The sequence below is a fragment of the Trachurus trachurus genome (assembly GCF_905171665.1).
Source record: "Trachurus trachurus genome assembly, chromosome: 14".
NCBI classification, from domain to species: domain Eukaryota; kingdom Metazoa; phylum Chordata; class Actinopteri; order Carangiformes; family Carangidae; genus Trachurus; species Trachurus trachurus.
The window spans coordinates 25,493,305-25,508,697 of NC_139903.1; the positions used below are offsets into that span (position 1 = coordinate 25,493,305).

A 15,393-nucleotide genomic window follows, 5' to 3' on the forward strand; every position below is an offset into this window, starting at 1 on the left:
CGGTGCAGCAGCATGTCATGTTAATGATGTAAATGGCTGCAGCATCATTAGTGTGAGCCATAGTTTACGGGCTGTTACTAGTGAGGCAAAGCAATGCAGGCAGTGAGGAACCAGGCTGATGTAAAGTGCTGTCAAACCGTTGACACTTTGAGCTGCAGCTCCAGCTACAGATGCTTCATCTGATGACAACTGGCTCACGTGCACTGATACAAAAAATAAACGTAATTTCCATATCCTTTAAGCAAAATAAACATTGAACTAGACAAGCTATTCAATGTGTGTGTAATTATAATTATCTACACTCCATCACCAGATAATTGTATGCTCTGGCAAAGCCTTTGCATTGGTCGAATTGCACTCAAGTGGGTGTAATAAATTCTGACATTGAAAATATTGCTTAATACTGAATTTAGTAATTGTAGTAGGCTAGTACTGCATTTTCTTTTATATAATTTATACATAATATCTATATGATTCTTTTTCTTTTTCTCTTTCTTATTCCTTACGTTTCTTTTGCTTGTACTTATTTTTACCCTTATTCCAGTCAGTCCTGTTCATTGTAGAATAGTAGGCTATTGTCACAGCCTTAAGAGTTTAACATCAAACAGGGTTGTATGACACAAAGAGAACTTTTTAATGTTTGATAGCAAAGCAGGCCCTGAACACAACAGAACTAACAGAAAATAAGTGATAGGCTATCTGACTTTAAGTTTTTAAACTTGAACTAATATTTCAACTTAATCCTATTTTGTATAGGCCTATACTAAATAAAACAGTTCCAACCTTTTTCTTCCAAGTTTAAAGCAGAGTTAGGCTATGTGAAGTGAAGATGAAAAATGTGTGGGACCACATAGCCTACCAAGTAAAAAATTCAAAATTGAAAACTGCAGTGCTCTTTTTTTTTTTTTTTTTTTTTTAATTTATAGCTAGTCTCCTTTAATTGCATTCTTTATATTCTCCAGAGAAAATAAGCAACATTAGAAAGAAAAAGAAACACTCTGTAGTTAATTTAAAGTCATATCGAAATCTATGTCAAATGATCCTACTTAAAAATATAGGATGTGTCATCAATGGCGTATTTAGCCTATGTGTAGGCTATAGCCTGTGATTATGTAGCCTATGGAGTCATTGTAGCCTATTGACTACTTTCTAAGTTTATAACAGGATATGTGTAAACTGTGGTGAGAGCCCCGTGATTTCGACAGTGCTGTATCCATATAGTCTGCTGTATCAACTCAGCAAGGGTTTTATTTTGAAAGGCATCAGCGGAAGCACTTGTCGGTGTTTCTTTCCGGTACAACAGACTGACTGAATGAGCTGCAGCTACTTCCTGAACGTGAACAACTTTATTCTTCATTTAGCATAGCTGCGCTGTCTCGTCCTTCACACATCCCGGTGTGTATTTGAACTCACCGGTTCAAGCTGTGTGTTGTGTTTCAACCACTTGTTACGCAACTGAAACAATACAATCTACCGTCAATAATAGCCTACTGAGGCTGCTCTCAGCTGCATGGCACCGCTGCGGGTCCTGTGTGTTCACGGTTACCGGCAGAACGGCGGCTCGTTCCGGGAGAAGACCGGAGCTCTGCGGAAGCTGCTGAAGAAGCAGCTGGAGCTGGTTTACCTGAACGCCCCGCACAGTGTGCAACAGAGCTGCAGGCAAGGTGGGTCATCCACCTGTCGTGTTTTCACTTCGGATAGTTTAGTTTTTATATAGATAGATAGAAAACAACGAAAAGCACACAAGTTCTTTGTAATTATATTTACATAGACATTTGATTAATTAATAATTAATAATTGTAGGCTATGTTTGAATAGCATGGGCTACAGAATTGTGTTCTACTCTTGATTGAGTGGAAAATCACATAGCCTACATATCACAGGTGATTAGAGAAAACCAAGCTCCGTTTAAACTGACTGAAAACATGAAAGAGATGTGTTATGAGTTATAGCCTAGCCTACTTAACTTAATAGGCTACTTTACTTAAGAAACTACAAATCAATCCAAGATTAAATTAATTGGTAGGCTAGTTTGAAAGTTTTACTTCAACTACTAAAATAAAAAAGCTGGGATATAGGCCTAGTAGAGGGCTCCAGACTAACTTTTTATAAGGAGCAGTGCCTCCTAATTTAAAATTTTAGGAGCACAAGAAGAAAATGTAGGAGTGCACACGGTAAATCGACATGCAAAGCAAATATTCCCATTTCCTTTTCATTTATGATCCTCACACACATTAGCCTGACACCTGTAATGACAGGTAGCCTACCAGATTCTTCGGTACAGCCTCATCCACATTCACCAGTGTTTTTTTTAACAGCAATTTTACTGGTTGCACATGCGCAAGTATATGAACATTTTACTTGCACTCTCTCAAATTCTAGAGGCAAAATGGAGTCCTGGTTTGTATAGCCTACTAGGAGCAGTTTTGTAATCCTTACATTTAAGTCATAGACTGAAATAAGACGTAAATATATACAGTATATATCATGTCAAATTGCACATGGTTCATTTCATCCATGGTGTCTTATAATTCAACACAGCACAACAACCACTTTTGTCTTGTGTCCCCTCAGAAGCTCCAGAGAAGGAGAACAGCTCAGGCCCACCAGGCCCTGGAGGGGAGGACGACCCCAGGGGTTGGTGGTTCTCAGATGTCCAGGCCCGGAGCTTCAGCGCTCAGCAGCAGTGTGAGGAAAGCCTGGGGATCGAGGAGAGCGTGACGGCGGTGAGAGAAGCCGTGAAAGCCCAAGGCCCGTTCGACGGCGTCCTGGGCTTCAGTCAGGGAGCGGCCTTCGTGGCCATGCTGTGCTCTCTCCAGGAGCAAAAACAGGAGCCGGAGTTCAACTTCCGCTTCGCCATCCTTGTCGCTGGTTTCCCCAGCGCATGTAAGGAACATCAGAAATTCTACCAGCCCCCCCTCCAGATCCCCTCCCTGCATGTGTTTGGACTGGAGGACCGGGTCATCCCTGACAACATGAGCAGGGAGCTCCTCCCCTCCTTCCAAGACCCTCAGGTCCTGACACATCCCGGTGGCCATTTTGTTCCTGCTGCATCTGCTCACAGACAGACCTACCAGGACTTCCTCAAGAGGTTCCAGTAAGTCGAGCTGCGAACAGTGAATAAGACTCCGGCTCTTGAACACGGCCCAGGAATGTTGTGATAACGTGATTGGATCCAGAGACATTTGGATACTGTTCTTTTTCATCCTCTCTGATATATGATCCTGAAAAAAACTATTCAGTGACTTCTGTCTTTTACTCAGGGACGATGTCTTGTAATAGACAATAAATAAGATTATCACTGTTTATTTAATGCACTGTGGTCTTTGATTATTTTTTGTGATGTGTGTACAGGGCCGTTGCATAGGGAGGTGATGACAATTCTAGGGGCCCACAGCCCAGTAGGGCCCACAACAACACCCAGCAGCCTAATCATCTATGAATAAATTCTTCTGCATATACAGTAACCCTGATTAATACGTATCCTAAGGCTGCATCAGCATCATAATGAAGCCACAAATTCAATATTAATAACAATAATAATAATCATAACTTTATTTATATAGCACCTTTAAAAACACAAGTTTACAAAGTGCTTCACGAAACAATATAGAAGAGACAAGTCACAAATGCCAAAAAAACATAAGAGGTGGACCGCCCAAGCAATACAGTAACACAATACAAGAACCCAACAACAGTTGAGGCCAGGAGAACTCAAATTAGAGATATTCATGAAATACGTTTTATTTTCCAAGAAATAACCCCCTGCCTTCTTTATAAAATGGTTTAGTCCATGCTGGAGCAACAATAGCCCCTGCAAACTAATAATAATAATGGAGTGTATTGCGTCAGGCACTGTCAAGAAGAATACATAGTCTAGAAAAAAGTTGTGATGAAAAGCCAGGGTGCCACCTCAGTCTTTCAAGGGCCCCAGAATTCCTAGCAACAGCCCTGTGTGTGTAACTTCAGTGAAAATGTCTGACTAAATGAGATCATGACTTTTCTTTGTACGACATGAATTCACAAAATTGATTTTAATTCCTCATAGCCCCAGAAGTAAAAGTGTAATTAATCACATTCATTATGGCTTTGTTCCAGTGAAGTGTTACTAATTACACCTGTACGAGTTTCTAAAGCAACACTGAAAGTAGTGTTTGAGAATACATCATGATACTGAGATGAAGGCGAACAAACAAAGGTCTACAGACAACAGTGTTTGGTCAGTGTCTCCAGGAAAAAGACACTCATGGCGTTGCACTCCACTGTAAACAAGTGATTGTGTGAAAAATGAAAAACAAGCTTTTGAGATTGAAGAGAAGTTCACACCTTCATTTCACACGTCCACACTCCTGGACGGTGAAGGGAGTGTGATGGTGAGATTTTTAATTTTGGAAAATTAAAGAATGGCCGATATCCGTCCTCCTCCTGCGATGCTCTGAGAGGATCCAGCAGGCACTTTGTTTGAAGTTCACCGAGGCGCTCAGCAGACAAGCAGGTGGGAACAGTCTGGGACTCTGTTTACTTTGTTCAGAGAGTGGACGGATATCAGGAAATATTAGACATGAGTGTTTTCCATGATTCCCCGCAGTAGCAGCAGCTAAATTGTGTTCGTCTGTTTATCCAAACCAACAACACCGCGATAGGAAAAGGGTGGACAGACATTATCAGGTGCCGGGAACTCTCTGGCACGATGGTGGAACGCCATGGCAACCGTTTTAAACCAGAGCCAAGCCACGGTGGAAAAAAAAAAAAAAAGTTTCATTGGGATATTTTTTTTGCATAAGATTGCTCATCCGTCCAACTTGTGTAGTGTTGTAACAGAACCCCACATACATGTGAGTCAGTTGTACATCGGTCTGTGTTTACAGAGGAGGAACACTGCAGAGTGCTGGAGAGTCAGCTGTGAACTGTAATGACAAGTTGGCATCCAGAGGCCGTGTGTGTGTGTGTGTGTGTGTAAGTGTGTGATTGCTTGGGGTATTTGGTTTTTAGGGATGCGTGAAGGTAGGTTATTCAGACAGGTTTATGTGCACGCTCAAATGCACAGGGTTCAAGGACATGTTGTTCTTTTATAGCTGAAGCATGTGCATGTCAGACTGCGCTCATTCGATTGTTTCCAGATGTGTGCTCTCTCTCTCTTTCTCTTTCTCTCTCCTCTCTACCTCTCTCTCTCCCCCCTTCCCTTTTTGCTTTCATCTCCCACCGGCCTCTACCTCGCTCCGAACTCTTCTCTGCATCCTCCTCCCTTCCATACTCTCTCTCAGTGTGTGTGTGTCACCAGCTTTGAGGTGCAGCATACCCTCCTGTCACATTATCTGCCACATCTGTGACATGAACAAAAATAGTTCTGTTTGTCTCAAAAAAAAAAAACTGGCTCTGGATCCAAAGAAGTTGCAGTTGTTGGAGGAGGTAAAACTTGTCCCGTGCTGGGATGTGTTTCCACGGTAAAACAGTTCATATACAGCATCAACTTCCTCTCTTGTAAACGCACACACCCTCACTCCCTTTAACCAGTCCGTCTTATACCTAATGAGCCTCCGCTGACACTCAACTCTCACACGCAGATATGGCGGCTATGTGGTCTCCTTTCTCCATCCTAGCCCTCGTATCCGTTCTCTCCTGCGCTCCCCTGTGGCCCTTGTGTCCCTCCAAGACCTCACAGCACACACACACACACACACACACAGAAACACACACTCACATTCATACACATGGTTTTGATAACAAGTGGAGACGAATGGAGAGAGTGAGTGAGCAAGCGAGGCAAACAGTAAAAGAAAAACACAGAGGGTCACTCTTGCCAGTAAGTTTTACAACAGAGCCGTGACTCTCTTCTCAGGAATCCGTTCCCCCTGTTGCACAACAACCGGGAAATAATGGAATGAGAGACAGAGACAGATGAGGGTGGAGTTATCCTCCCTTCCTCCCCTGGCTGCCCTCTCCACCTCCCACCCTCCACCCCCCTCTCCCTCCAGCTCTCTGCCTGTTGCTGGTTGAGGGTACATTCAAGTTTTCACCGTGATTGAAGGATCACTTTTTCCCTCTTCGCCCAGTGGAGTATTGGGGTGGGGGGGGGGTTGGTGGGTGGATGGAGCTGGGGGCAGAGGGGTGTGTCAGAGCACAGATGGGCTCTATTTTGATTATGGAGCATTTGTTGTTATGGGAAACGGAAGGAGGGGAGGGGCCACGTAGTGCGTGTGTCTATATAAGACTTGCACTTAAACTCCAAAGAGCCTGGTCATCCCATGGCCCAGGCTGACCGGCTCTGCCTCCTTCCTACAGCTCCCACTTACTGACAGCTCTCACTGGAATTATCTGTGGTTACAAGATGCGCAGCTGACGACTTGAGATTTTATTACCCGGGCTACAACTTTTGGATTTATGCACATTCTTCCCAACTATTCGCCTTTTTTTTTTTTTTAACTGCGTTAAAATCTGCAAACTTCTGATCCCAGAAGAAAGAAGAACTGATGTAGAGTTTGGATTTCCAACCAGAGTTTTCTCTCTTCCATAAACAGATGGATATTGATTGATACTGATATCAATTAATTCAAGTTTACGCATGCCTGCGTGTGTGTGTGTGTGTGCTTGCTCTTGAATTGGTATGCTGCTGCAGATGGATGTGATGTAACATCACACTGGATGTTTTCCAGAGGTATGGCCTGGGTCCAGTATCAGGGATTTATGCATGCCTCTCTGCTTCCTGTGTACCTGCATCATTTCCATAGAAAAGAGAAAGTAAGCTCATGATTCAAGAGCCGTTTAGATAGTACAGTGTGTGCGTGTGAGGTGTGCGATGTGTTGACACATGAAAGAGGGAGCAGAGGAAGTATATTTAGAGTTGTCAGTCAAATCGCTATTTACAGAACAGAGAAGAGAGGGAAAGTCAGTTCATGTCAGATAACGACATGAAATTACACAGTGAAGAAATCTATGCAAAGTATTAGTGTGAAACCCAGGCCCTGACAGCAGGCAGTTGTTGTTCACGTGTGTGTGTGTGTGTGTGCATGCGTGGGTGTGTATCTGAATTCTTTCTCCTCCATATGGGTGTGATTTGGTCATTTGTTATTCTGTGCTCATGCTCATACTCATACGTTTCTGGTTTAATGTGCTTTGTGGTTTTTCTGTTTGTGTCGACAAAGTGTACTCTGGCTGAGGCCGTAACTTGTCTGGTTGTTGTCCTCCTCCTCCTCCTCTTCCTCCTCCTCCTCCTCCTCCTCCTCCAGTCGGCCCGTGTAGCAGCTCTCTATCCACATGGACATATCATCATCTATTCCTTCAGTTTTCCTCTTCACCTGGAAACACTTCCTGTTAACAAACAGTCGTGGAGTTCATGTCCTTCAGCATCCTGCTGGTCTCTGGTTTATAGAATAAAAAGAGGGACGCTCAAGTAGCAGATGTAAATGTGTTCAGAGGTCACAGCAGTGCTGAGGAGGTACAGAGGTGAAGCGAGGACACAGCTGAGGCCTTCTGAAGTTAGGGCAGCAGCCGCTTGATGAATGATGTCATCTGCAGTCATTTGTCTGCTTGTGTGCTTTACTGGAGCGGTTTAGAGGCCGTGGCTGGGTCCTGGCGAGCAGAGCTGTGGTTTGGCTGTCCTTATAGGTGCCTAACTGACACTACAGGGGTAGATATTAGTCATCATGACTATGGAGGAGGAGGAGGACTGTGGTTGAGACTGCATAAAACAGCGGGAGAGAGAAAGAGAGAGAGAGAGAGGCATGTCTTGGCTCACATATCCAAAAAATGTTGTTTTGTTTCAGACCGTTATTAAGAGGTTTGGAAGGTGAAAAATGGACATTACAGTAATACCAGAGAGGGCCTTTGCTGTGATAATAGTAGACGAATACGATGTAATATACGAAAATAAAAACAATAACTGCTGAAATAATGTTTATACCAGTAAGTCATAACACCTCGATTGGTATTAAGTTAGTTTCCAATTCGATTATTCAACAGCCTAAGACTAATATCAATATTTATTTTATAGATTTAAAGGTTTCAACAGTTCTAATAATTATAGGCATTCATTCTGGAAACACTAATGAGTGATAAACAGCAGACCTCGACTGTGGTTAATCAGTGAAATGCTCCTTTAAATGCGGTTTGACCTGCTGCCATTTTTGTGTGTGCGCATGTGCATGAGCGTGCATGAGCGTGCATAAGTGTGTGTGTGTGTGTGTGTGTGTGTGTGTGTGTGTGTGTGTGTGTGTGTGGTACTTCCTCAGAGCCAATAGTCTGTCTTCACTGTGACCAAAGCAGAATGTCATTTCTGAGGTTAAGGCGAGAGGTGTGAATGTGTGTCAGGGTGAGTGTTATGGTCGGGCCTGAATCTGACCTGAAGTGTGTTTGACAGGTCACAGTGACTGAGAGTCAATGTCCTAAAAAGGATAGCTGCACAACCGTGTGTGTGTGTGTGTGTTTGTTCGTGCGTGTGTGCATCAGATCAGCTTCTCAGCCCTGAACAGTAAGAGTTTATGTGCTGTTGTTTATCTGTCAGCACATGAGCTTTTACCGTGCAGGGAGGCAGAGGATAAACTTCTTTTCTTGTCTTTTCTTTTGCATGTGGCAAATACATATATGTTACCAATTTAAAAGACATAAGACAAAGAGCGTGATGATTTTCAAGTGTAACTAATAATGAAATCCTGAAGTTTCAGGCTGAAATCTTCGTCAGTAGTTCCATAGTTTGTTCTAACAGGTAGACCATGACACAGTCATATGACTGTGCCACTCTGAAAGTGCAGCTACATAGCCAATCAATTTAACGAATATTTTTCATCTTAGTGGGCCAAAATGCCAGAGGTCTACATATGTAATTGTGCTTCACAAAGATTTTTTATGTTAAGTCAGTGAAACTCTAATTTCACCATTGTGCTGACTTTTCACTTATAGCACTACAGTATAAAATAGCTGACAACATGCACTCTGAATAACTCTTGTCTCTCTTAACACAGAGCAACGTTCAAATGCCTCTAATGTAACAAATCACCACAAAACACTGCAGCAAATGTTTTTTTAATTTTTATTTATTTGATTTGATAAAATCAGGAACATTCTGTTACAAGAAGGAGATGGCAGAGACAAATCCTGACCTGCAGAGGGCAGAGTACCTCTACATATCTGCAGAGCTTGAGGAAGAGTGGATCAAGGACTAGGTTTCTCTGCATGTTTGTGTGTGTATGTTTTTTTTTGTGAGCATACTGTATGTGTGTGTTATGTCTGCATGTGAGCGTGCATACATGTGTTGTAGCCCACCTGCGCAGGATCCAGTGTGTGGTTTGTGTCTGCCTGCAGGTTACAGCGCTGCCCACTGGGAATCCCTGGCTGTGCTGCTTTGAAGTGAGGCAGCTCTTGTCTGATAAAAACCAGGGAGCGGAGCAGGTGTTGGAGCCAGCTGACTCATCCGTTCAGCATGTGCTCTCTGCATTTATGTCCGTATGCTCAAGGATCAAACCTTAAGAAACACATTCTACCTAATAAAATCAAAGTGAAAAGCAACATGTGTCCAACATGTATCATTGCATAAATGATTGTTAAACTTTCTTCGGTGGATCTGATTGCATTTTGTGTATTAGAACAATAGGCCTATATATTTAACCAAATTAAATTAAAAAAAACATCATCTGTGTTACCTTATAATGCACAGAAATCCTAAAAAGTGAAACTTTCCTGCTCCAGACAGATGACTCAGTGACCTCTGACCTACCTTCTTATTCCAGATCAATCAACTACACTTCATTATTTGCTAGAACCCAACTTTTTTTATCTTTCTGTCTTCCCTCCCGATGGCGACTGCCCCTAACGACCATGGCTGTAGACTGTTACCATGGTGCTGCTGCTAGAGTAACAATCTAAAGCCACGGTCGCCATGGAGACAGCAGGGTGGAGGAGGAGGAGCTGGAGTTGGCATGGTAACTGGAAACTGCAAGGTCTCATTGGTTTGAACGTGGATATTACGCACTAACGTGGTGTAGGACTCCCCCCAATGCAAGCCCACACAGGTTTCCTTCCTGAGCCGGAGAGAAGAGAGACGGAGCGGGGGGGGGAGAAATCTTTAAGATGTGTAGTGAACCGCAACTATCAAGTCAACCATTTCAAAAGTACGTCCATGGTGTCATTCCTCACTCCAGCTTAGCCTCTGCACATCCGTGGTGTCTTCGGCGTGGCTTTTGGTGCATTGCCAGGCTTCAGTAGCCATGACTGTAGACTGTTACTGTACTGTGACACTGTATAAGCAGTAAGCAGTCTAAAGCCAAGGTGCTGATGCTCTGGCTGAGTTTAGGGGAGTGGGGGGGTGGGGAGGAGAGGGCCAAACACTCCCCTTTGCAGGAGCCTGCATCAGCTGAAAGAGGAGAGGATATAGGTATAGGACATTACTGGAATCAAACTTGACACAATTCCAATACAAATGATTTAAATACAGATGAATAGCAATACAGTCTTTGATGCCCAGGGGCCTAAAAAGTTGTCGTGAGTAGCGGTAGTGCCGACACCATCTCTGCATCGTTATTTCTAACCATGTCTAATTCATTTAAAACAACAACGTGTTGCTGAGGTGAATACTAAATGAGCTTTTATTGCCGTACAGACTGGAAATCAAGTCAAGTACACTTTGGTGGACTGGCTTTGTTCATATTTTGAAATAATAAAGTGCTCACTTGGCTGTTCTGTGCTATTGATTCTCAGTGCTGGTCCCTAACATCCACTCAGGGACTGATTGTCCCCTGTAATGACTTGGGAGTATAATTCTGGCAGGACTGTAATACCAGGCGACAACATTTGCAACATAAATTTGTATGTATTTACTTTTTGATAGATTATATTTTTATATATAGTAGCCTATTTATTATAGTTTTACCTTTATATTTTGTACTCAAATGGGGGAACCCTTTGTTAAGTCCAGAAATGTTGACTACCTTTTCAAAAATAATCAAACTATTGAAAACAAGAAAGTTAAGACTGAAAAAGAAAAAGAAAACCACCATCCAGCAATCACTGATCAACAAGTCACTCAGTCAAACATTAGCAAAACTTAAGGTTAATTTTTTGTCATGTATATTCTAACACAATGAGTAAAGTGTGTGCAAACTTTTTCAGTTATATTTTAACTTAGACTTTCCAAAACTTTATAAACCTATATTTAAAACCTGTTGGCAGGCTTGGCATGAGGCATCATCCACCCACTGTTTTTCCCTGTGTCTGACCCAGTTAATGTTTATATGTATGCAAGTGTGTGTATGCAAGTGTGTGTGTGTGTGTGTGTGTGTGTGTGTGTGTGTGTGTGTGTGTGTGTGTGTGTGTGTGTGTGTGTGTGTGTGTGTGTGTGTGTGTGTGTGTGTGTGCGCGTGCGCGTGTGTGTGTGTGATAGAGTGGGAGGGAGCGTGAGGCAGAGGGAAGACAAAAGGAGGGAGAGGGAGATCCAGTAAGCTGTGTTTGACTGACTGTCCCAGAGGACGAGAGGCTTTTTAAATTGGATTCTTTGATCAGGTTGGGAGTGTGTTACTAACACACTGTGACTTGAAACAACTTGAACCTGACTTTCTCTATCTCTTCCTCACCCTCAGCCACAGCCCCCCACCAGTTTGAAGCCCTATCCAGTGACTCACTGGGTGGCATTTCCATGAAGGAAATCATCCAAGTGTAAAGACCAGGACATCAGTCCAACATCTAACATGTAATCCTTGTAGACAAATCACAACAGAAAGTCATTCATTTCCGTTTTCTTGAGATAGCAGCAAACTTTTCACTTTGTCAGTGACAGTATCAAAGATAGATAGATAGATAGATAGATAGATAGATAGATAGATAGATAGATAGATAGATAGATAGATAGATAGATAGATAGATAGATAGATGTTTATGGGGGTCTCTCTGCAACAGGTTCCCTCTCCTCTGTTTCAGCACTACGCCGCTGGGACAGCGACACAACAGCGCTGGCGCGCGGAGCTGTCCGCGGTGCTGAAGTGGACGTCGGTCCAGACCCGGACGTCAAAAAAGAGTAAAAACGCATTAAATCTTATTTGATTGAACTTCTAAAACGGGGGCGTGTGTTCAACCTGATGACAGTTCAGCAGGTCCATAAGATACGAGGTTTCTCTAAACGTTTATCTCCCCATCATACACTGCAGCTGCACCACAAGTGAACCAAAGTGGACTCTCTCTGCGGGTCTCTGCTCTCATTACCGAATAGATGCCGGTCAGGTGACGAGTACCGTCACGAGCCTCGGTGCTCGAGAAGTCACATGCCCGAGGATAAGAGCATGTGACGTCACGGCGCGAGCAAACCAATCATCTCTTGTCCCATTCTACCGCCTGGCTTATCAGAGCGCGTGGGCAGTGTCTTGGTCTGGCTCGGTTTCCGTGGCACCGGGGAGAAACCGCCTCGACCGTGTGTGGGTTGTTTCTTGACGTGTATGCGGATCCTCCAGTGAAACGCACACGGAATCATAAAAAAGTGAGGCCGGAACCTGAGCCTCTTTATGCTCTTGATATGAAAATATAACAAGACACGTTACAGTTTCTATCAGACTGCTTCTCTATGGTTATTCTTATATAGAATTAGGTAAAGATTGATAAATAGGCTATAACAGCGGGTTAATCTGCATTTAATAAAACATAGGCTATTCAATAATATAATATTTTTCCATGGTTCCGCTTTGTAAAGATGTGACATATGGCGGCTGGTCCAAGTCGGTGCAACAGCAGCCACAACAACGAGTTGTGAATGAACAAGGGGTTTCATTGACTCGCTCTACCCACTCCTCCCTCGTGCTGTCCGTACACGAGCCTCTCGCACTGTGCGCTCCGACACCCACGCACTCACGCACGCGCGCACGCCAGAGGTTGACACTGCGCGGCGTGTGCGTGTGTTCGCGCGTGCCCATGATGCCTTTAAAAGGGTTATAGTAGGTGACTGCGTATCATCTGCAAAGTGCGCAAGAATGACGCAGGGCTGACTTCACTGCCTGACGACGTCACAGATCTGAGGACTGTGGAGGGGAGGGGAGGGGAGGGGGGTGTTAAAGGAAGCGCCAGCCGCCGGAAGTGCATACAGGGGAGGGAGAGAGGAGAGTGAGGGAGAGAGGGAGAGTGGTGGTGGGGGCTGGGGGGTGGAGGGGGGGTGTAGCCTACCGCCACACCGGAAGAAAGTGATGGCTATAATGTCATCACTATCACCGGAAACCTCCCGGTGCCACGCGCTCCCGGGAGTGTACATGGGTTGATGAGGAGACAACCCCCCCCCCCCCCTCCCCCTCATACTCCCCTCCCCACATCCTTGCCCGACAAACACACTGGTAAGAAAAAAAGAAAAAGAAAAAAAAGAAGAATCTGCACATACACAGAGAGACACGCACGCACACACTGGTACACACTGTTTGCGCGCGTGTCAGTTGCACGGTGGCATTTGCACATCATCTTCTGGGTGGACAACTCTGGACGGTCCACAGAGACAAACCAGTGAGTGTCTACAGTACCTGTTCAGCTGTGAGCCAGGTGCTGCCAGAGTGGCAGGTGAACACCAACAGCCACCATGGGGCTGTAGCCTATGTGCTGATGTATAACCCGAGTGCACCAGAGTGACCCAGACCCTGACTGATAACAAACACACACAGGCTGTTTCGAAGGCGATTTCTATCCGCAGTTTGTATTTTCTGAGATAGGCTATATCAGATATTCTCTTTTCTCTGGTTGCAGGCTGACTGCTGCTGCCCACATGGGAGAGAAAATGAGTCACACTGCAGCAACTTCCAACCAGAGAGTGGAGATGAGAATAGTGTCAGTCAAAGCAGACTACAGGGCTTCTAAAGGGGGGATGGCCCGTCCGATGCACCCTCAGGTTTCACTTCAGACATATCAGAGGTGATTGATTTTTAATCCCAGTATTTGGAATGAAATATGACAGCCTACATCAGGTCTGTAAAGAAAAGAAAGATTGAACTTACCTCAGTCAAAGTTCCCAGCGTGCTGCGGCTCCTCTCTGTAGAAACATGCCTGTGTCCTATCTCTAAAGTCGCAGTCTTCATCATCGCCAATCTTGTGCCACGCTGTCTTCGCGCTCAGACGCCGCCGTCCCTCTTCTCCAAAGTCGCTTCCCATACAGACCGGGCTCTCCCATCAACCGTAGGCTTTTTATAGAGATCCCGTAGTAACTAGTAGAGGGGACGGGGGAGGGAGGAGGGGGAGAGAGGGAGGAAGGAGGAGAGGGAGAAGCTCATTCAAAGATTCACCTACACATGTACGTGCGTAGCCCACGTCACTGAACGGAGTGCAGCTATTTATAAAGGGGGGGAGAAGTATAGCCTGAATCACCGTGCAGGTCTTTATGAAGGAGGATGAAAATAGCACGTTTGTTGTGTATGCGCCTTTACACCGAGATAATGTCAAATATTAAAAGCTCTGGTAAAAAAAAATGCTGTAATCTTGCGGCATCTAGAGTCTCTCAATAGCTCTGTAATGGCCCGTTTATTATGTAATTATGTGTTACATTTCACAAGGGACGAGTCTCATTGTCTGTTCTTTGCCGTGAGGACTGGCCGAGCATAGCGCATGTTGCTTCTGTCAGAGAATTCATTTGTTGCTTCGTGAATGATATTATGTTCAGTTCAAGTGGATGACTCAAGGCATCAGCAAATATTCATTTGTATATTGAAAGTTGATCAGACAACAGACCAAGCAAACCCCTAAAACTGACTCTTCTACTCCAGCATGTTCAACAACTGTTTACCAAGCGCGATGAGAAAAATCGTGATGTGTAGATGAGGCGGTGAATCACTGCAGCTGTCTGCTTAGAATGATTGGGGAAAAAAATGTTTGGTGCAGCGCACTTTTTAAATATTGATGTCATCTTCACAATATTCACAACCCAGATTCCACAAACTTGTGGAAGCCACAAGAGAGAGGTTACAAAGAGTCGTGCGTAAAAAGCCAGCGCGACGCGGCTGAACTCCACAACACGTTCGGCGAGATTTGGGGGGAGACCCTCGTGCGTAAAAGAAGTATGCCAGACATACGTAGGCGTGCGCAGAGAGAGTCTCTTGTAAATTAAGACGCACTTTAGACTGAGATGGGGTGAGAAAGCACACAGGCACGCCGCCGCACAACAGAAGAAGTTGAGAGAAAACTAAAATACCTATTCGTTCCTCCAACGGAGCCCTGGAGGGTGGGTGCATCTCCTCACCATTAAACACCCCCACCTCCCACTTCCGATTGAATTGGAGATGTTTTCCGTTTCTTAACGACCTCCAAGTCAGAGCAATGATATTCTAAAGTTGGTCACTGCAATAGCTTCCTGTCGTGCCTCTTCTTTGATGCTTTGTGATTTAAAGGTGGGCCACTATACAGCAGCAAATGCAGAATATACAAGTTGAGGTAATATTGTAATTGCCCCAG

At 44.3% G+C, this 15,393-nt stretch overlaps 1 protein-coding gene across 1 annotated transcript; it reads left to right on the forward strand.

The window, feature by feature from the left end:
• The first annotated feature begins 1,310 nt into the window (after window positions 1–1,310).
• Window positions 1,311–3,181, forward strand: ovca2 (OVCA2 serine hydrolase domain containing). Its single transcript, XM_083986124.1, has 2 exons — window positions 1,311–1,664; window positions 2,575–3,181. The coding sequence occupies exons 1-2, from the start codon at window positions 1,511–1,513 to the stop codon at window positions 3,099–3,101; spliced, it is 681 nt and encodes a 226-aa protein (XP_083842250.1). The 5' UTR covers window positions 1,311–1,510; the 3' UTR covers window positions 3,102–3,181.
• The last annotated feature ends 12,212 nt before the right edge of the window (window positions 3,182–15,393 follow it).

Bases quoted from the DNA above. Each gene is read 5' to 3' on its own strand.
- ovca2 (XM_083986124.1), top strand. From the start codon at position 1,511: ATGGCACCGCTGCGGGTCCTGTGTGTTCACGGTTACCGGCAGAACGGC. The intron at 1,665-2,574 runs GTGGGTCATCCA...GTGTCCCCTCAG, and splicing joins GCAACAGAGCTGCAGGCAAG to AAGCTCCAGAGAAGGAGAAC.